The sequence below is a fragment of the Rhipicephalus microplus genome, unplaced genomic scaffold (assembly GCF_043290135.1).
Source record: "Rhipicephalus microplus isolate Deutch F79 unplaced genomic scaffold, USDA_Rmic scaffold_23, whole genome shotgun sequence".
NCBI classification, from domain to species: domain Eukaryota; kingdom Metazoa; phylum Arthropoda; class Arachnida; order Ixodida; family Ixodidae; genus Rhipicephalus; species Rhipicephalus microplus.
Window position 1 is genome coordinate 4,287,334 of NW_027464596.1, and position 22,736 is coordinate 4,310,069.

General features: G+C 40.4%; 2 protein-coding genes across 6 annotated transcripts in view; one reads left to right on the forward strand and one right to left on the reverse strand.

Moving 5' to 3' along the window:
* The window catches only part of LOC119168836 (uncharacterized), a 46,570-nt gene extending 36,931 nt beyond the window's left edge, over positions 1–9,639 (forward strand). For all 5 annotated transcript variants that reach the window (XM_075884025.1, XM_075884023.1, XM_037420151.2 and 2 more), the window contains one exon: positions 8,369–9,639. In XM_075884025.1, the coding sequence (XP_075740140.1) occupies positions 8,369–8,851 (483 nt within the window). In that variant the 3' untranslated portion in view covers positions 8,852–9,639. The remainder of the gene's footprint in view (positions 1–8,368) is intronic.
* A 5,752-nt stretch (positions 9,640–15,391) lies between these two features.
* LOC119169445 (trafficking protein particle complex subunit 11 gry) overlaps positions 15,392–22,736 on the reverse strand; it is a 153,520-nt gene continuing 146,175 nt past the window's right edge. The window contains exons 29-30 of the mRNA XM_037420514.2: positions 20,080–20,256; positions 15,392–15,537 (exon numbers count right to left, since the gene is read on the reverse strand). Coding sequence (XP_037276411.2) covers positions 15,490–15,537; positions 20,080–20,256 — 225 coding nt within the window. The 3' untranslated portion in view covers positions 15,392–15,489. The remainder of the gene's footprint in view (positions 15,538–20,079; positions 20,257–22,736) is intronic.

Sequence of the window (22,736 nt, forward strand, 5' to 3'; positions counted from 1 at the left end):
ATCCTTTAACACCTTTTTTAGACATTTATTTTTCATGCAAACCAGCTTGTTCAGCGTTTCCCCTGGTTAATTTGCTGCACCATGTCAGCGTTTTACAATCGGTGCATTTAGTTATTTATTGTCGAGAGTGACAAGTAGGAACAGCCACATATTTTGGCATCAAATTATTGCTGGCACTATTCTAATCAGCAAAATTGGTGCCATAATTGTTGGAAGAATTATTTACTGACTGCCGTCTATCATTACGATAATCTGTTTTGCTTGGAGACGAGACGGGCTTTTAAACGTCAACTCATTATTGTTTCTGGTGTTGCCTGGAATGCATCATACTGCACATCCAAATGTAAATGCGAAATTTCAACAAATCTTGTTGCATACTTGTAACCTTTATTATACATAACAATGACTGCACGCTTTGTCCCAAAACTTGAATGCTTTATAGTAACTATAATTATACAAAGCAATTGAGGGGCTGGCCAAATGCTTGGTCCAGGAACCTGCACACATACAAAAGGCACAAACTGTTCTCTTCGAGCCGACTTCTATCAGTGCAACGAAATTTAGAAGGCTAGCTTAGGAAACACATTGGCCCAGTAGCAAATATATAAAGGTAGAAAATTTGTTACAGTCAAAAGACAGCAGTTGCACAATTGATTTTTTTCTCACCCAGTGCACCTAAATTTAGGTATGTTAGAACCATGAGTAGTTGAAATTAATGGGTTTCACCACAAATTTGTGTTTAAATTTCAAACTGTGATTTTAGCAACACCCAAATTCTAATTACATCCCAAAATACTCGCACAAAAGACACAGTGAAGTTCAAAATGCTACAGTATTCTAGAATGCCTTGTGTCAGTCATCATTAGCAATGTTAAACATTGTTAGGTATCGCCAAAGTTAGGTATGATTAAGTATGACAATAGAAAATCACTTAATTGCACTTACGTCATTATGTTCGAGAAGACAATGAAATAAGGTTACAAGAACAATAAAACAAAATATTCAGTCAATATTACAGTGAAAATAAAATCATTGATCTGCTACAGCCTTATTGAAATGCGAAAAGTTCTATTTTAAGTGACTAACTGCAGATTACACAAAAATTAAACATGACATAAAACCTTAGAAAGCAGCACTGACACATTCAGAGACGTGCTTTGTGCTTGTAATAAAATTCAGCCTTAAGAAGAGAAAACTGCCTTTGCAGATAAGTTATGTGTCCAGGGGAACACAAAGTAAGGCAATAATGCTGTCAGCTGCCCAAACAACTAAGAATACTGAAATTTTGGTGCCTACAATAAGTGGGTATGTTTGCATAGAACAGTTTGTGGCAGTTGTGTTTCTACACACTCCCACTTGGAGAAATTCTTCGAGCATGTCTATGCTCTCAGATATTCTACTCGAAAGTTTATTGTGCTTTTCATGATTATGCATGCAAGGCAGTGAGAATCACCAAAACATTACTCCCTGGTGGGATGAGCAGACAGTGCGTGCTAGTAAAAAGGTAGCCATTATAATGCTTGTCTATGGGTTCGGTCCATGATCAGATTATATAGGGCGACCCTGGGGAGTAGAAGCTGTGTGCTAGTGCTCACTGTCCTGGATGCATGATACAAGCCACAACTATACTTTCTAGCGGCATATCTGAGCACAGGTATGCCAGAATTCTTCGGACTAATGTAGAAATGTGACTGGCTAAGATTTTTAATACGAGCATGGCGGCCGCTGCAGTCACTAATAAGTTCATTATTGAATCTTATTCAAGTGCAAGTCTGACGGTGATAATTATTGTTACAGATTGTGTTCTCCTGAACACTTAGCTATCTGCAGAGGTGGCTTTTACACACACAACTTACAGCACTGCTTTTTTAAAGAAAAACTAAAGGCTTAATATTGAACATCCTGAACATGCAAGCTACTTGAATACAGCAACCAGGTGGCTAAGTGAAGTTCCCTTTTCATAGGAAACAGAAGCCATGCGCAGCTGCTGTACAATCAGTAGCCAACTTTTCCACGAGCAATCATTGATGACAGGCTTGTCCGGAATTCTTTCACATTCAGTTTGTACGAGGTGCATGCATAGGCTGCAATGGAAACACCGAAAAAACAATTTAATGACATGTGTCTCTTAGAAAAACTGAATTTGTCAGTATATTTAAAATGATTTGGAACAATGTGTCTTAAAACAAGCAGGATGTACACAAACTAAAGATGTTACAAATAAAACTTTCTTGATGTTCTTGGCGAACACAGTTGCAACCTTACGAAAGAAAATGCGATTTCCACATTACAGATGTGTCAAAACCATGCATGAATTGCGCTCGTGCATGGTGCGTTGAAAGCAAATGCAATGATACCTCAACACATACATGATGGTATGCATTTTCATTAAGTATCCATTGCTATGGGTGATTCCACGAGAGATCGACATGGGTCCAAAAGTTGATATTTTAGATTTTATTGAGTATTTCATATTTTATGCACCTCTCACCAGGTAGCCCAAAAGTCAACTTCGTTTTATGATTAACGGCATAACTTACGAGAAAAAAAATATCAAACTTCACCAACACGGAGGCACCAATTTCGTCACCTGTCATTTTCGAAAATTGCAGATGCTATAAAAAGACAAATATTTTTGTTTCAAGGAAAATATTTTTTACCTGAAATGCGTGTCTAATGAAGAATGAATTCATATGGTTTCAAGTTTGTAGACCTTAAGAAAATAGCTTTTAAAAATGTCTAATTTTGAGAAAGTTTGAAATAAGTTACGTATCCCCCATTTTTTTTCTCCGAAAGTAATGCAAGCAGCGTTTTCAAACTTGACACGTTTTAAGGATATAGTGTGTTCATTAGATAGATAAATAATTGCTGCCGTAGGGCTAATGTAAATGTTTATATATTGCCTCAAATTTCTTATTGGCAAAAGTGTACTCCACTGAAATTTGTATAATAAAAAACACCATCTTCGATTTTTCTTAAAATCTCGTAAATAGACAACCGAAGGCCATCATACAGTAATATAGAAAAACATGTTGCATTATTTTGTTTTTAGCGACAATATTCGTGGTACAAATCAGAGCTTTTCGAGAATGCGCTGATAAGTTGAGAAATCTAGAAATCGGAACGGAAAAGCGGCAATAAGCTTCAAACGCGAGTAAATGTGACCGCGTTTGGTGAAGAAAGGCTGTTTTAGCAGATAGGAGTAACTATTTTGAACACGGTATTCTACAGTATCTGAATTCCCTCTTATACGTAGAGCACTGAGACTTCTAATATGTGGTGCCTCTCCATTACTGACACACAGATGGAGCTGCTGTGACGGCCATGTGTTTGCAACACGTTGGGTATGAGAATTGAATGTTGAATGAGTTCATAAACGATTCATAACAAATTTTTATCATTTGGGGCATGAAGACTGCCGCATTAGATTGAAGAACATGCTTTAGGGCAAGTTGTCATCCGTCGTCTGCTCTACAGATGAATTGCTGTGCGCCACATCTCGGAGGCAATGCTTTAGATCATATGGTTAAAAGTAGGGACAAAGATTACGCCTCTGTAATTTTATCGACAAAAACATTGTGAAATTCATTTTAACGTACTATGCTTCAGTTTTGCATTCGCACTGTGAATACATGCGCACAAGTATCCACAGTGCGAATGCAAAACTGTAGTATAGTTTGTTAAAATGAATTTCACAATGTTTTTGTCGATAAAATTACGGGAGGCGTAATCTTTGTCCCAACTTCTAACCATATGATCTAAAGCATTGCCTCCGAGATGCGGTGCACAGCAATTCATCTGTAGGGCAGACGAGGGATGACAACTTGCCCTAAAGCGTGTTCTTCAGTCTAATGCGGCAGTCTTCGTGCCCCAAATGATTCAATTCTCTTACCCAGCGTGTTGCAAACACATGGCCGTCACAGCAGCTCCATCTGTGTGTCAGTAATGGAGAGGCACCACATATTAGAAGTCTCAGTGCTCTACGTATAAGAGTGAATTCAGATACTGTAGAATACCATGTTCAAAATAGTTACTCCTATCTGCTAAAACAGCCTTTCTTCACCAAATGCGGACACGTGTACTCGCATTTGAAGCTTATTGCCGCTTTTCCGTTGCGATTTCTAGATTTCTCAATTTATCAGCACATTCTTCGAAAGCTCTGATTTGTACCACGAATATTGTCGCTAAAAACAAAATAATGTAACATGTTTTTCTATATTACTGTATGATGGCCTTCGGTTGTCTATTTACGAGATTTTAAGAAAAATCGAAGATGGGGTTTTTTTTTATTATTCAAATTTCAGTTGAGTACACTTTTGCCAATACGAGAACTTTGAGGCAATATATAAATATTTATATTTGCCCTATGGCAGCAATAATTTATGTACCTAATGAACACACTGTATCCTTAAAACGTGTCAAGTTTGAAAACGCTGCTTGCATTACTTTCGGGGACAAAAAATTGGGAATACGTAACTTATTTTAAACTGTCGCAAAATTAGACATTTTTAAAAGCGATTTTCTTAAGGTCTACAAACTTGAAACCGTATGAAATCATTCTTCATTAGACATGCATTTCAGGTAAAAAATATCTTCCTTGAAACAAAAATATTTGTCTTTTTATAGCATCTGCAATTTTCGAAAATGACAGGTGACGAAATCGGTGCCTTCGTGTTGGTGAAGTTTGATATTTTTTTTTCTTGTAAGTTATACCGTTATCATAAAACGAAGTTGACTTTCGGCCTACCTGGTGAGAGGTGCACGAAATATAAAATACTCAATGAAATCTAAAATATCAACTTTTGGACCCGTGTCGATCTCTCGTGGAATCACCCCTATATATTTGAACATAAATTTGATTTCAAATACAACTAATGTAGCCTTTTTCAGGCTGCTCACACTGAGACAATTATACCTATAATGTCATAAATTGGTGTCAATAAAATACTATTGTGTGCTGCCAAATTATGGTCATCAGTTTCAATGATTCTGGTTGGCTAAAATGGCAGTACCCCTCACTCAAACACCACAATCTGTCAATGCAAAAAAAAAAAAAAACCATATGAGGCACCCATCTTGAACCACACACCATCCCAATAAAGCATGCAAGCTTCTGCAACAATCTGCGGGAACCAGAATCGTGGATGCTATTGACCGCGATTTAGCAATAAGATCTGATGAAACTGATTTCCAAATTTGTATATTTCCTTCGGTGCCAATTGTTTGAACACTTGCATTCTACGTATATTTATTATTCTCAAGTAAATACACTCTCCAACTTTACATTTTAACAGCAATACGTGCATGACTTATGCATGCTTACCATGATTTATGACATTATCGCGAGTTTTGAGTGATAAATAAAATATTGATTCTACACATACAACAGATTCTGTCAACATCTGTCGCGCATGCCTAGAAAGTTTACTTTATCCAATATACTGTTAAGCTTGTCAATAATCAGAAAATTTTATTGGAGGTAATGCTATAAACTATTCTTAATGTTCATACACGTAAATGTGTTTAGCAAAGTTTCAGCACCAAGGTTGGGTGAGGTGCATAAAAGATTTAATAAACCAAATCAAAATACAAGCATGGTGGAAACAAGCATAGTAAAATCCATGGTGCTCGAACGCGTGCACTTATGACTGAATTAGTGCTCGCACGTAAGGTACAAGAATTTGGCCACATTTAGCCATGAAATATTCGTTCTAAAATACAGTTCAGGATAAACGAATGGCTTAAAATCCACGGATTCAGGCCGCATGAGGCAACCTATGTTGCTGGTGTATACCGAAAGTTAGAATTTTACTAAACGAGCTGCATGAACACTTAAGTGTAGGTGCAATCTTTGCGAGCCCTACCTAGGAGGATGCAACACGCTGCACACGAACACGCATCAACTCGAGTATCATGGTAGTTTATAAAGACTCGTGCTGGCGCGGATGCATACACCGGCATACATTCGACTACTGGCAAAGAAAAAATTTAGAGATGCCAAACAGAGCCTTGCCAAAACGTCTCTGATAGTAGTCATAACGTATAAATACTGTAGCTGTTTAAAATGGAATGTACAGCAGATGAAACTGCCTTAGACACGTTCACTTCAATAGTGCACAATATGAACAGGCATCAATGCCTACAGCTAACAAATGCCCCAGAATTAATAAAAAAAATAGTGGTCACTCGGGAGCAGGGCCCTCCTCCAACACCACTGCCAACAGAGGCGGACAGCCGCCACAACTCTGCTCGAATCTGCCGCCGAATTCCCGCTACGCGTGTCGTGCTAACTTCGCACAACTTTACTTTTACACTGCTGAAGTACTACAGAAAAGCTGGGTCCCCATGTAAGCGAAAGCTCACTCATCGTGCACATGGTAGGAAAAACGTGGTGAGTGATAACAAAGCACCGACAGCAGCAGTGTGGTACATACCTGGCGAGTGCTCCACGATACGAACCCACACGTCTTCGCTTGGGTATAGCGCTTCTTCGTAGTTAGCAGCACTGGCAGAAGACAAAACACGAACACAAAGCGCAAGCACACATTTAAAACACCAGAGAAATCGACTCAAACCCGCTTCTTCGAGAGGCGACTGAGCGACCGGTAAACACGTCCAGACAAGTAAAATCGTTCTAGTTGCGCAGGCGCACACCGCATTTGCGCATCTTAGTTTCTTAATGCTGACTAGAGAGCTCAATTATTACATTTAAATATGTAAAAATAATGTAAAAATATTTGCTACATAAATATGTAAAGCGAATAGTATTTTGATTCAAAAAAAAAAAAGAAACTGAGAAAACACCCTCAAAACCTCATCCGCGTATTCTACTAAAGTTCTAGAAGATAGCTTTTAGTAAATGTTTTGAAAAAGACTTCTTGTAAAGAACGTTTTCTCAATGTCTTCTAAAAAACTTCTTTTGAAAACGTTTATTCAACATCAAGTATACCTAGATGTCCACATACCTTTTTAGTCATTTCGAGAAGTTTATACGACGTTTCGTGTTTCGTGGGTGTCTGTCTGTCTGTCTGTCTATCTGTGTCTGTCTGTCTGTCTGTCTGTCTACCTATCTATCTATCTATTTATTTATTTATTCGCCTATGACTTTTAGCTCTCCCGGCCCTTTCGATAAAGGTTTCGATACCAAACTTGGTATGACATAACATGACTGTATGATGAACATGTTTGACTAGTCATAATATGACAATCATGACATGTATGTCATGATTTACATTTCATGATCGTGCAGCTCTTGCAGTGGTTTCGTTCACATGGCATATTACAAAACTGGTATAGTATGGCATGATTGCATGGTGAACACAAGACCCTAGCATAAAAATCATGACATTCATGTCATGTAACAACATGACTACATGCCATGCTCATAATGCGCTCGCGGCCGTTTCGCTAGCTTCATTTATACCAAATTTTTCTGAACAGAAAACAGCACAGCAATGACGTCAAACACAAAAGTTTTTTCTCGTGCACCACCGCCACAGACTCGCGAGCAGCTGCCAAGTAATAGTCTGTTGGAGCGATTGCAACCAAAGAAAAAATGGCGGCTATGACGTCGTTGTAACTTGCTCCAGCGAAGTCACTTGAGGGAAGTAAGGGGTCCTTAAGGTGTAAATAGCACGATGGAGTCGATCGCTCACATAAACTTCAAAATTGATTTAAGACACCTTTCAAGCTATATTCGCTTTTAATACTCATGGGATGTTCATGGAAATCGATCCCACAGGCCAGTGGTTCTCAGTCATGGATGTGTCAGGGACCCCTTGCGGACTGGTGGAAGTGATGGGGAACCCCTAGCCGCGGATGGTAGGGAGGTGGGGTGGGGTAAGTAGGCAAATTAACACAACTGGAGAATGAAACAGCTGCCTTTTATTGCTATCAAAAACATCAAAGAAACTTTCCGCATTTCATTTTGGACAGTTCATCAATATGTGGCACAGTATCGCTTAGACAGAGTTGCTTAAGTAAAAAAAATAAAAAATAAAAAAGCTGGTGAGGTTTTGCAGATCATAGAAATGGCTTCGCAGACCCCCTAGGATGCGCAGATTGCCATCTGAGAACCACTGCCACCGCCTATCTCGGCCTCAAATTTTTGTGTCAGCACCCCTTTAATATGGGCATTGTGAATATCACTCTTTCTAGAGCAACGACCATTCAAGGCCACTGCTCAACAAAAATACTCCAAGGTATCTTTGCCTATGTGGGAAGTTGTAGATGTCTTTATGATCTTTTAAGACTGGACGTTGCTGTTAAAGGGTCCTGAAATGCTTTTTCAAGGAACCATGGAATGGATTCACACAAATTGGATGAGAGTGTATTGAAATACAAAAACCTCCTTTGCTACATATTGCAGGACTGGGACGATGAGGAAGGAGTTGAAGACATGATTGAAGACATTGAAGAGTTGGAAAAGGAAGACTGCACTGACGACCGTGACTGCGTGACCATGCTTGAAGAAATAATGGACCACTTGGTAGCAGCACCAATGGTAGAAGACCAAGCCACACCTTGGCTTAGGCCTGCGCTCTCCAATATTCTAGCAAAGTTAGAGAGAATTTCACCTCCTTCAAAAACAGACACCTCAGTAATGAGCTCATCGTCGTCAAGCCATGCACTAAGCGATTCATCCAGTGACAAAAGTGAGGAGCAGTACCACTGTTGCTCACCCAAATCCAAAACTTTCGACATGCGCCTACAAGCAGCTGAGCTATATTCCCCTGAGCAGGCTTCTGTCAGTGATACTAGTCAGTCGGATCCTGAAGAGCAGGTGCACCATACAGGTTTCGATCATGGTTACTGTAAGTACGGTACTCGCTGCTTCACGACCATGCAGTAGCCAAAGTGAGGCATGTTGATTTATCATTTTAGTTATGATGGCACCTTTAATTGCTTCAAGTACAACTACTTATTTATTAGGATGCACTCTGTGCCATTTTACCTTTCACTCATGTGTCATGATTATAACTTCGTTTTTTTGTTTTACATTTCAATTTCTTTTACCAGTGGAACTTGACGTGGTGCATTCTACATATTGTTGGTGTGTTTCGTACAAGTGTCAGTACAAAAAACTTGCCCTTTCATTTGTGCAATATACCTGTAAAATATCATTGCAATCTAGGTACCTGCACAACCTTCAGACCACCTGTTTTGGTCTTGTTTACTGCTACCTCCCTGGCTACTTTTTAAAATTGTTCTATTGGCCAATTCTTTGTATCTGTCTGCTTAGTAAAAGATGTGTTAAATCTTAGTGCTTAATTGCACATGCTTGTACGATCAAACTTATTTTATCATACTGCGCAATGACATCACTGAAAAAAAAATTGTCTGGTTTGCTAAACCGGCATTTCACCATATTTGGTTGGTTAAATTTTTTCGATCCTAACTCACACGACACGTGCCTTTCACACTGCCACAGTGTTGCATTTTTAAGAAGTCATTAAAAATAACCAAATGTGCCACTTTTTAAAACTGTATTCTGCACTAGTCATTGAAAGGAGCAATATGTACTGCAAAGAACGCTTGTTTTTGTACTCTCTGTACAGTTGATTTTCCTGCAGCTGCTGTTGCAGAGCTCTGTGGTGTTGTTTGTACTTTTAAAATAAAATAAATTTTCAAGTTGTGAAATATTTCTTCATGCTGTTTGCTAGTCATAAAATTTTATCTCTAAAGTGTTACATGATAATGAAAGTACTTCACACCTATCATGACTGTCTTGTAATTTTCTGAACCACATCTATGATAGTTCAATAGAAATAGCAAAAGGTCAATAATAGGTAGAAGTGTGCACGAATCTTTTAGCAAACACCTCCGAATAATTTACAGCCTTCTAGATCATTCGCAGAAAAGCTAGAATAATACTGAATGTAAATGAATGGCTCGGGCAAAAAAAAAAACCACAACCATTCATATAATAAGTATTTTTCTAGGCAATACTTCCAATCATTCACAGCATGCTTAGGAGTGTTTACACAGTTGGACTCGAAAGGGTTGGGCATGTGCATCAGCTGCAAATGTCTCGGCAAGCATCAGTTCACAAGTGACACAACCCTGTTAAGCAGCGCTGGAAACATTGCACAACAAGCTACTTAGAAGCTTAGCCAATATCTTATCAGTATACCAAGGAGAAAGGTTATTTTCAATAGCCTAGCAAGGTGATCCACATGCTAGTTTGGCAGCAAACCCCTGGAATCACTGTGTACAAAGTTCTCTGTTCGTCTAATGCAATCAGTAGCAGGGGTTGTTTGTCATGAAAAGAAAATAACGAAAGAGAATAGACTGAAGAGTACTATAGTGCAGTTTGTAACAATACTCAAACGCCGTGAAAACGCCATTGCTATAATTCATAATTGTTATAAATGGGCTGCACAATAAAAAGCAAACGTCAGCAGGCTGTTACAAGAAAACATATTATCAGGTGGGATGTGTCAACACAGCTGCAGATTTTTTGGGATACTTCAAAATATGGACACTGACAGGGCCACCACAAGCCCTGTACGATCAGTGTGAGAACATCTGAAATTTCAAACTTTGAAATGCTTTGAAGACTCATTCGCCTGATATTTCCCTCGGGTTAAATATCTGAAAAAACTGAAGTGACTAACTAGCCCTGTTGCGCTGAGGATTTTGGCGGCTGCAGCCAGCGCTCCACAGCTTGTGTGGCCATGAAGGATTTCAAAAGTAACCTTAGCCGCTATGGTAAAATATTAAAGAGACACTAAAAAGATAAAATATCTGTTTTTGTAACAGTAAATTACTCTTTCTCAATTCCAAAATGATTATGCTTGCTGAGAGAAGACTCTTGATAAGCGAGAAAATGCACCATAAGGAAATGTGGGTGGCAATGTCACCTTGAAATTGCCACAGTAAACACTGTGACATCATAAATTTTGACGACGTCTAATATGGCCAGCATAGTTCTTTATCACTAAAAATGAAGTCCCTCGACCTCTGAAGCCCCGCCGTGGTGGTCCAGTGGCTAAGGTACTCGGCTGCTGACACGCAGGTCGCGGGATCGAATCCCGGCTGCCGCTGCTGCATTTCCGATGGAGGCGGAAATGTTGTAGGCCCGTCTGCTCAGATTTGGGTGCATGTTAAAGAACCCGGGTGGTCGACATTTCCGGAGCCCTCCACTATGGCGTCTCTCATTATCATATGCTGGTTTTGGGACGTTAAAACCGCATATAAATCAAACAATCAATCGACCTATGAAGGGTCTAGACATAGCAGGCTGAGTTTCAGGAAATTTCGTAGAGCCAACGTCGCCAAAATACAACGAATGCACCTTTAAAACAGTTGGAAAGGGAAGGTGGATGCTTGCGATGAAAAATCCGTGAACAGGATTGTGTCATGCCTACGTATTGTCACAACCCCCATTCACGGATTTTTCGTAACGAATGCACCTTGAAATTTGTCACATCATGCAAGAGATTTCAGCGCAAACTTTTAAAATGAAACATTGAGGTTGATTTTTTCCTTTGCTAGTGAAAGCTATGATGTTGTAGTTAATGACATTAGAGTCTTCATAGTACATTTTGTCAATCTAAACCAGTTTAACTTAACAGTGAAGCATACCGTGAATCTGAAGTGGCTACTGTCACGGCGCGGCTCAACACATTCCTGTGCCGCAGAGTAGCGTTTTCATGTTCGGAGAAGTGCACATGGTTGGAGGTATTGAGAATGCAACACAAGCCCTATCGAATCAATGCTGAGTGGCTGTGGGGGGGGGGGGGGGGGGAGGTGCAGCAGCTTAAATTTCTCATTTTATTCTTTCTTTTCAGAGATTTTGTGTTTCTTTACTTTTTGGCACAGACTCGAAACAGCCAAAATATATCGTTACAACCGGTAACGAGGGGTGGCGGGGTGAGGGACAAGATTTGGAGCAGCTGTTGAAGAACTCGATTTCGTTGACGTAGTAAAAAAGTGCTTTAACTGACACCGATGGAGGCCGTGAAGCTTCCAGTTCATCTTGCGATGGAATTAACAGGGGCATGATTATAAGCGGCTCATTTCACCGTAGAAAGCACAACGCTTGACGACGCAGCAGTTTCCGATTGTTATAATCGTAATTATTCACAGATACTGTTGGCCCTTAAACAGGGCTATTACAGGAGTGGAAGAGAAAAATATGAAAACATAATCATTCTAGAATCAGAAAAAAAATTAACATGTATAATTGGAACTTACTGATGAAGGAAGAATATGTAGCAGTACTCCTACACCACAAAATGTGACCAAATAATAAAATTATATGCACAAGCTCATGTACAGACAAAAAAAGCTTTTCAAAAAGAAATCTGCGGATGAACACGAAAAGGCTTCTTCGGTCGAGGAATTCCATTCGGTGATAGCTCTTGAGAAGAAGCTATAGTACTTATTTATAACAATAGCTGCAAACAGCAGGGGCACGAATGAACTTTGAATGACACTGATCAGAAGTTTCCCCACAATGGATATCAAAATAGTCATCATATGTTACACGGACATGGTGATTAATAGTCAGGTAAAGATAATTAGGTCTTTCGTATTCACTTTCAGCCTGAATGATGGGTAGCTCTGCTAGAGCACATGGTTGAGATGGTGAATCTGTCCACCAATATTTATTGAATATAAAAACCCGACTGCAAGATGCTGAATTTTTCAATTTTCGTGATACTTGTAACATAAAAAAGATCCCGACAGTTTTAGCATATTCTATGATTGGTCTAATGAGCATTTCGTAAGCTAGAAATTTCCTTGTGTTGCAAACGGCACCTAAGACACCAGAGAGACTTGTTGGCCTTTGGATACACACACAATGTGTGTGCTGATTTGCATGCGCAATTGCTCGAGATAACCACGTCATGTTTCGCCGAATCTGGTCTGAAAAAATAATATTGGCTCTAATCTACACATTAGAATAAAAATTACTTCAATAAGACCCGTATGATAGAAATGGAAACGTGCATTAATTAGCCTTTCATTATTGTGTTTCAATTCGTGACAACTACTGTGCAATGAGATCTGGAGGAAAAAAATGGAGTTCAGTAAGCCAAGTAATACCATTAGATTTCTAGCATTGGTGCTAAAAGAATCAACACAGAATACAACAATAAAGAAATCGTGTGTTGGCAATGGCAAAATTTGCAGGCATAAGACGATGCAAGTCAAGGCAATAGAAGAATGAAAGTAGGGGGGTTCATTCCACTGTGTGCCCTGCCGCGGTGGTCTAGTGGCTGCTGACCCACAGGTTCAAATCCCGGCTGCGGCGGCTGCATTTCCGATGGAGGCGTAAATGTTGTAGACCCGTGTGCTCAGATTTGGGTGCACGTTAAAGAACCCCAGCTGGTCAAAATTTTTACAGCCCTCCACTACGGCGTCTCTCATAATCACATGGTGGTTTTGGGACGTTAAACCCCCCAAATCAATCATCATCCCACTCTAAGTGTAAAATAAGCTGGTTCTGAGGCAAGAGTTACAGGACTATTGAACAGTGTGCATAATGTTTTTTCAGGCACGGACTAAATCTTGGCAACAGCAGGGACAGACTTCAGTATGGCCCCGCCGACATTAGCAGTTGTTATTCCCCTGCCAGAAAAAGTGTACAGCAGTAGCCTGTTATGAACCAAACGCTCTCATTGGTTCCTACGCATTTGTGAAGCCTGCACTGCATGTTAAACACCATTTGTTCCGCGATGTCACCCCGACAAAGAGGAAGGAATTACTACAGTATTGCGTTGCAAACTGTCACAATGGCCATGTAAACATCAAGGAGTGTACTCGACCAGTGAAATTCTTCAGATTCCCAAACAGACGATTCGAAAAAAGCAGACGACAGGCTTCAATCACAGCAGTGTGCCAAAAAAAGTAAAAATGTTTTTAGAAATGAGCACATGTGTAATGCATTCAACATAACAGGAGTTAATTCCCACGTAATCTATCTGTACCGTAATCTCCTGTAACTGTAAACTCCTGTAATCTATCAAGTTACCGGGAGATACATGTCCGCATCTCAAAAGCACAAATTGTCATACTTTCAACTTCCATCTTTCGAGCACTGTTAAACAATGGCAAAGCTATGCGTTTATTCTGCTAGTACTGCTGTTGGGGACATGAATTCTGCTAGTACTGCTGTTGCATTGTTGGGGACATGAAGTTGTGTGCTTGGGGTATTTCTAATATGTAGTTACATATTTTTCATATCTACGCAGCACCAATATAAGTTTGTGGCTGCCAAAAGCTTTGATAATGATTTGTAGCAAACATTTTGTGAAAAACTGCAAGAATCACTCAAGTCGGCTCTTTCCTTAACAATTTTTCCAGCAGCTTATAAGAAATGGGTACCTCATGCAGAAAGGGGGCAGAGGAATGACAGGCAGGAAAGCGCGTAAATGACTATATATTCATTTTAAAGCATTTCCTTAAAGCTGTTGGTTTTTGAATTCGCGCTTAGCGAGAATTTGTTCCACACATGCGCAATTATTAAGTAACGCTTTCACACCGGTGCCACATTTTAAGGGTAAGATTGTAATGCGGTTAGTAACAAGCACATTGCGCTTTGGATACTATACTTTTCATTCAAAGTAAAAAGGACTGAAACAACGAACTATGCAGAATATTTGATAAATAATTTTCATACGAAGCTATCTTACAGAGTATGATTATGAGATCGTCAGCTGTAACTTGCTCTGCATTAGCAAAATGGTTGAGCAGATGCTGAACTTCCAACAAATTGCTGCCACGAAAAAAAAAAAATCTTACACTGCGGTGATCTTAAACGTGGATAAAAAAAACGCATGTACATCCAAACCACAGGAAATAGGAAATTGTCAAAAATGCATGCAGAAAGCATGTAGCATGCCAGCAAAGCAACGGGTTTTCAAAGCAGCTTGAAGGGTAAGGCACAGGGGTCAACAGTCGAGTAAGGAGTTTTACTCCCAACATGCACCGGCAGTGCTCGGCACAACAGCGCCCTCCATGGCGTGGGTCTTCCCTATAGGTGCAGTGATAAAATATTGAGACATGCCACCGTGGCAACAGTGCTACAGTGCTACAATATTAAGAGGAACCCTGTGTCATAGTTTCGAAAGATGCCAAATGCAACTTGTTTACGTATGTTTGTGCATTTCGTTCAGTAAATAAATTTATTATGCTTCCACTTTCCATATTACACTATTAGTACTTTGGTATAGTATGTGCATTCCATCAAAATTATAATGGCTCTATATAGCAGTAGACTCTAAGCAAACAGAAAGTGTAACTGAAATGTGGAACGACTCACGTTACAGCTGCACAATCATAACTGACATAGGGGAAGCATTCAAGATTCATCACGCATTGCCAAGTCTATGCAGGTCCTGCTTCTGAAGGCTTTAGATGGAAAAAACAAAATGCCAGCAAAAACTTTCAAAATCAATTTATTTCTTTAAGAAACTGTTTTTCTTCAGCATTATATACAAACCTTCCGTTGTTAGGCTAGAGTGTATGTTCTGATCTTCACTAGGTCATGCCCATCGCTTCGAAGGGTGTCGAGGTCTTGGCCTGCGGCTGCAAAAAAAATGAAAAAATGGTGTAAACAACCCCAGGCAATATTTCATAACATATGAACAAGATGAGAAAAATGCTGTCAGGTTTCATAGTCAACTCATAACTACACAGATAATTCAACTGTACAAATTACCAACTAGGCACCCCAGGACAGTAGTAGTCCCATGTGACACGTACGTAAAGTAAAAATACACCTATGAACAACTATGCTCACACATGTACAGTAGACCCTCGATAATTCAAGCTAGAGAAAAACACAGAAATTTGTTACAATTATCGGAAGTTCTCGTAAGACTACAGGCAACATACCAATTAGCGTTGAAATGTACTATATTGTTTTCCAGAGCTGCAGCAATATCACAGACAACTCTGCATGATTTGCAGTAAAAATTTCAGATGTCGGCGATCATACTAGTAATCTTTATTATATATTGCATACACACATCTGTAATTAACACACGAAATATGTTGCGTACTGCGACATCAACAACCCCTTTTACGTAGCACGCTTTTCCACATGACAGTGGTGTAATGCAATGAAAGCGATTTAGGAAGTCTTCATGCGATAAACCAAGGTTAGATTGTTTGGGTTTGCCTTTGTCTTTGTTTCTTTTTTTTTTTTTCATTCCTAGATCAGCATACCATTGGTGTGCAGTTTGGTTAGTTTGATCATTGGCAGGCAAAAGGCTTTATTTGCGACTGTTAGTGACAAAAACGAGAATGTTCAGCTAGAAGCAACAAAAGCACCACATATTTCGAGGCATGCACGAGAAAAAAGTTTGAATGTAACAAATCTGCAACAGAGCTGTTTGAATTAGGCTATTTTAAAATACATTGAAATCATAATCGGCCAACCAAAAGCTTAAGCTTTCTTTGAATTAAGCAAAAATTTTAATTATTGAGCATCTAATGTAAGCCGTCAGCAGCTATAATTCGAACGCTCTGAAGGGTGGTCTCGGCTCACTTGGACTGCTGTCAGCACCACCAAGTGCTAAAACTCATATGCTTGCTGCAGTTAGCGATAGATAGAGTGCGGGTCAGTTTCTCTAGTAAATTTTGGTTTCCAGTCTGCCTGACCAGCAGGTCGAATGCACTCACTTGGCATACCAGTTTCACCACGTTTCGCTTGTGACTTCGTTATCACGTGTACCCATGCCGTTCCTTGTCATATACTTATCTTGACAATGAACCATTGTGTGTGAAAGCTTATGCACCTTTCGAGTTTGAATTCGTAGCTGCTGCTAGAAAAAATCATATATATAAAGAGCCGAGTAAACGCACATTCATGGCGTTTGTAAGAGTTGCACAATAACAAGTCTGAAATGCCTTGGCGTTGTTCATGTTCTGATTCATTAATTTTCGCACAGCGTGAATGGAACTGTTCTCGCAGTTTAGAGTGTGTCTTCCTACTCGGTTCACGTTCACGAAAAATGTGTTCTTGGAGCGTAAGGTTTGAGCCTGTAATAATTATTATTGCATGTAATAATTTGTGTGTATGACAGCATTAAGTTTAAATGGCATGGCTGCTCTTTCCTTGAACTCTGGCGCTTTTCAAATCTATCCAACAGCCACCTTGCGTGCCGCGTCTCGGAGTGCGAGTGCCTTTTAAACTTTTGAAATGAACACAGGTTCCTGCAAGTACCTTTACATGTGAGCAGCAACCAAGTGTCTGTTTTTCTGAAATGACACGCTTCTGCAAACACACACTCGATTCTATCGACCCTGCCTAATCTTTTTACGTGAAAAATCAGTTAACATATTACATACAGCATTTGTCAAAATTACGTGGGACCTTTTGCACGTCCCAAATAATCACAGGACATTCCATTAAAGATATTTGTATGTATCCTATTGAAAACTAGTTCAAAACCAGTTGGTGGTGGTGGTAAAAACATTTATTGCCAGCAAATGGCTTCAGTAGAAAGCACGCATTAACAAGCTTTCTTCATATTGTTGCAATTAAACATATGTTCAGGTATCAAAAATAGCTACTCTTGTTCAACCTTTTTCTTTTTTAAAGTAGGCTTTTGAATAGTGACTACCACTGGGTGTTGGGGTAACCGCATTAGGAAGATGTGATGGGGCAAAGAGTTATTTTATGTGCACATTCACACTGCTACTGTCTAGTATATTTCATTTATGATAAGTATTTTCTTTTTACTTAAAGAGTCAGTATCCTTTTGATAAGATGGCAATTTTTATGTGATAACTATGCATGAAAATTACTTTGTTTGCGTTGTATCTACTCGTCATGCTTGCTGAGAATACACACTAACATTGCGCTCCAAGACAATATCTGTGCAACGTGAATTGAACAAGAAGGCACACTCCAAATTGCGAGAACAGTTCAATTCATGCTGTCTGAAAACTAATGAATCAGAACATGAGCAATGCCACTGCATTGCATATTTATTTATTGTGAAACATTTATAAACACCACAAACGTTTGTTTGCTCAGCTTTTTAATACATGTGGTTTCTTTCGAGCAGCAGCTGCAAATTCAAACTCGAAAGGTGAGTAAGCTGTCACACACAATGGTTCATTGCCGTGATGAGTACATATACAAGAATGAATGACTGGGCACATGCGATAATGAAGCTGCGAGAGAAGCATGGCGAAAACGAGATGCCAAGTGAATGCATTCGACCCGCTGGTCAGGCAGACTGGAAACAGAAATTTACTAGTGAAACTGACGTGCGTTTCATCTATCGTTAACTGCAGCAAACACATCATTTTCAACGTTTGGCAGCGCTGACCTCAGTCTGAGCGAGCCAAGGCCACGCGTCGGAGCGTTCTAGTTAAAGCAGCTGAGGGCTGTACATTGTTTACCCTGTGTGTGTGTGTTTCTTTTGTACAGTCGAAGCCCCTTATAAGGGACACTGATGTAAGAGACAAGTGAGTATAAGGGACACCAGTATGCCAACAGTAAAATATGGGGAATAATAGGCAAATGCATATGAGGTTCCCAGCTGATAAAAGACATCTCCTATGAAAGAAAAAAATTGCTGCCCGGAGGATGCCTCTCATATAGGGGTTTAACTGCACCACTTGAAGCAGCCAAACGTCTGCAAACATCCACCTCGGAGGTTCTTAAGACAAAATTTCCTACATACTGACCTGGCACCAGTGGGTCTATTTGATTTGCAAAACAAGTCTCCAAGCTGCATACGCTGAGACTCACCAGCTCAAAGCGGTGCTTCCAACAGCTTCGCATGACTACAGGAAGAGGCCTACTATGCTTCCTTTAGCACGACAAGCAGTGCATGAACTTGTCTAAACGTTGTCCTTTCAGCAACAACCTTATGATGTATCATCTCAAGCAAATATTGTCATATAAAATGTTTTGTATGCCAAATCACTCACTTAACCACTGCAGTGAAATCTCGGTATAACAAACTTCAAGTTGCTGCGGCAATTTGTTCGTTGTTCTGAAGGTCATTATAGTTAAAGTATAAGAATTAACCATAAATACTTAATTTCCATTGACCAAAATGACTAACCTTTACAACGATGGGTCTTTGAACTCATTTTTCATGAGAAAAAAACAAATGCACTGGTGAACACCTAAAAATGCACATTTACTTTAAAGAAGTCTTTTTTTTTTTTTATGTGTGCAGCACAAACTTTGCAGCACGAAGGCCTCCAGCTCATCCACATTCCTGTGATGCGATTCGGTTCTTTGGTCTCAACAGCCTGCTTTTTGCCTTCCAGTTGCCGGAGAATATCCACTTTCTCGCTTAGTGAAAACTGCTTCCGCTTCTTAGTCGCAAGCAAAAATGAACTCATTTGTAGTAGCACCGCAGCGCGAACGCCGACTCGCTTTGCAGACGCGGTAAGTAATCACTGAAAAGAGATGAACACGACTAACAAACAAGGCCTCCTAGGGCACATGTAGAAGTGACAAAGAAAGAAACACCCAAAGCGTCGCGGCTATCATTGCCTCTTTTGAAAAAAAAAAAAAAATGCTAAAAAAGAATATTCCTGGCGTTTAATTTTCTGCTCCCTCACTGTCTCAGGTTTTCCGTGCCCATGCTTCTTACTCCGCAACTCTCACTCTGCCTCGCCGGCGTTGCCCTCTCGTGTTGCCCTTGCCCCTCGCCTCTGCGCTTGTAAACCTGCAGCATCAGGGTTTAACAAAAAGAAAGAAAAGAAGGTCGCCCTTTTGTTTTCCTTTTTTTTCCCTCAGCACCGTCGCGTGTCTTCCGAGAAGCAAGGTGTCCATTCACTTTGTCATCTGCTTGCACACCGCTCCGGTGGTCGCGACGGATTTCAGAACATGAGTTCGTAGTATAGAGGCTTTGTTAATATAATGCAAAACTAAATTAACATTCGTTATTTTGAAAGGTTTGGTATTCTGAAGTACGTAGTAGTGAAATAATTTTGCATTGAATCTATTAGCAGTTGGCACAGGATTTTTCAAAAGTTCTTTAATGTGGGGTTCGTTACACCAAGACTTCACTGTAACACCAGAACCACACCCAGAAATCTTTTTTTTTAAGGGAGAGAGGAGAACATGAAGAAACTAGCTGAAGGCTCGCTCACCATGATGAAGATGTGCGAGGGCAGCATCTCGTTGAGGAGGCTGTCGAGGGTGGAGGCAGCCGCGGTGCCTGGCCCGAGCACCAAGTGCATACGAGGCAAGGGCACGTATCCCGGCAACAATGGGTACAGGTTGTACGTGAGGTTCTGGCACTCACGTGGGAGGATGCGGAAGTGCAGCTGCACGGAGAGAAGCAGTAAGTACAGTAAAACTTAGTTATAACAAAGCAGAATATTTCGTATGCAATTCAATATCTTATAGGGTGCGACGATTTACGTCTCATCACGGTTTTGGTAATTCAATACTCGCGCTTTGCGCTCCCCGGGAGCCCCCTGCAGCCTGCAAACACACCTGTGAGAGCAAGTCTCTCTGCTTCCCCTTTCCTCAAAAACTAATTAGCTTGCCCGCGCAGCAAATCACGCGAGCATGCGCGTCAGCCGGCTTCCCCTCTCCTGTAGAACTTGCTGACTCGCTCGCGCATCTGACCTCCTCCTTTCTTTCAGCCCTGCGCCGGGGCCTCGCAGGCCGCCCGGGCTGTGGAGATTGTGGGTTTCTTCCGTGTCGTTCGCAGTAGAAGAGCAACACCATCTCTATCAGTTTCTGAGCATGACGACAGCATGACGACAGTGACGAATGTGTCGACACCCTGAGCATAATGTTGGCGAACCCGACCTACCGACGCCCGCGCAAGCACTGGATGCGACAGAGCTGCTGTGCTGCTTCTTTGGTGCTTACGATGATGGCGAGGATACAATTAAAATAGCTACAGCAGATGAAAAAGCAGTAATCCGCGTGAGGAAGAGTCCGCAAAAGTCAATAATATTGAGACCAATCTTTTTTTAAGTGATCTGCCAGCTGGTGTGCAGAATTTGGTGGTAATGAAGCGCATTGTTCTTTGTCATTTTGCTATTTTTTGCCTTCCGACGGCCGTTTTTCTCTGCTTGGCAGGCTGCTGTGATATTCATTGGCGTGTACAATCTCTTTTGCTGGCTAATTGTAGGTAAAAATAGATATAGCTAAAATGAACTAATGGTTATAATGAAGTAATCACGACTCCACCTTCAACTTCGTTATAACGAGGTTTGACTGTATTAAAGTCCACAGTGGAAAGAAATTCCGTTGCAGTGAAAGTGTTCTCTGTTGCCACGAGAGCAAATCAATGTTGAGCATTGCCACCTGTCTGGTTTTGGACTAGCCAAGTTGGGTTTCATAGACTGTGGGCTAGTTGCCAATACACAGAAAAGACCAGACGGTACAGGTCGGTTTTCTTTATATTGTTGCTTTTGTCATAACATTGCTATTATTTATTTTTTGGGGAGTTTTATGAGCATAAATTGAAAAACATAGACAGCAAATGTTTATCACCAATCACTAAAACATTTACTCTATTAGTCAGCTCAATTTTAGATCCCATCAAGTGTACAAATCATAGCAATAAAGTGTATTGTGCGTGCATCTACATATGAGTATCCAATATTTGTGTAGCCCATACATTTTAAACATTTGTGTCAACTGTATCACCAGCCTGGTGGATTCAAACGCAAAAAAGGCCGTTCCATCGATGAAGTACCGTATTTACTTGCGTAATCCTCGTAATCGTATAATTCTCGCAACCCCCCCATCGCCCAACAAAAATGCGATTTCTTTTTTCCTCGAGTAATTATCGCACCCCCGAAAACTACCGCAATAATGTTGTCTGCTCATTCTAGCCACTGATGATGAAAGCGTGCACCATCTGGCGCCATCAAGCGTACTATTATTGCACAGAGATTAATTCCAATCCAAGCCAAGCCAAAGTGGCAAGTGCGCGTTGCAGCATGTTTTGTATGTTGCGTCGGTAATCTTGTCACGTTATGGGGCGATACTGAAGCTACACGGCTGCTTTTAGATTGAAAGTGATAGATCATGCACTAAAAAACGACAACAGGACCGCCGGTAGGCCCTTCGGTGTCTACTACGAGTTTTGTGTTCGCTACTGGGGACGGCAGCTGAAAGCCACCACGACGCGTTGGGCCTGCTCTGCTACCACTACCATTATGCCCGCAACACCCACAAGCTTTGCATATGGTTTTCTAATTCATGACTATTTGCTTGCACTTTTTGTGTCTAAAATAAATCTTGCATTGTGCTGAATCTGTGCTTTTAATGTTGAGGTAAGATTTAATTATTACTTCTCAAAGCTTGCTGTTAGTTGCTGGTGTGAGAATCCCAATTTGCGGCCACTTCATTTTCTTTTTTGCTCTGTACGTTTTCGTGGAAAGTTTTCCCCTCGTAATTCTCGCACCCTCCACCTTTGCATCGGTTTTCTGCCAAAAAAAGTGTGAGGATTATGCAAGTAAATACAATATGTCTTGTTCCTTTTCAGAGCAGCACACCTGAAGCAATAACCAGACCTTTAGCACAGGCGTCATTCTAAATACGGATCTCCTTATGCTGGCAATTAGACCAGTCGGTAAGATCAGAGCTGTGATTTTGTGTACATGTACAACTTTATTTAATTGACAGAAGGCAACGTTACACCAAATAGCACTGCATGCTAACGACTTAACATGGCATCTATGGTTTTAATTAACTTAACCCTGTTCTTAATTTAGTGCACAATGATGTGAAACAAAAGGCGAGTGCCATAAATGGTGGAGCTGCAATTTGGCCTGTTCTG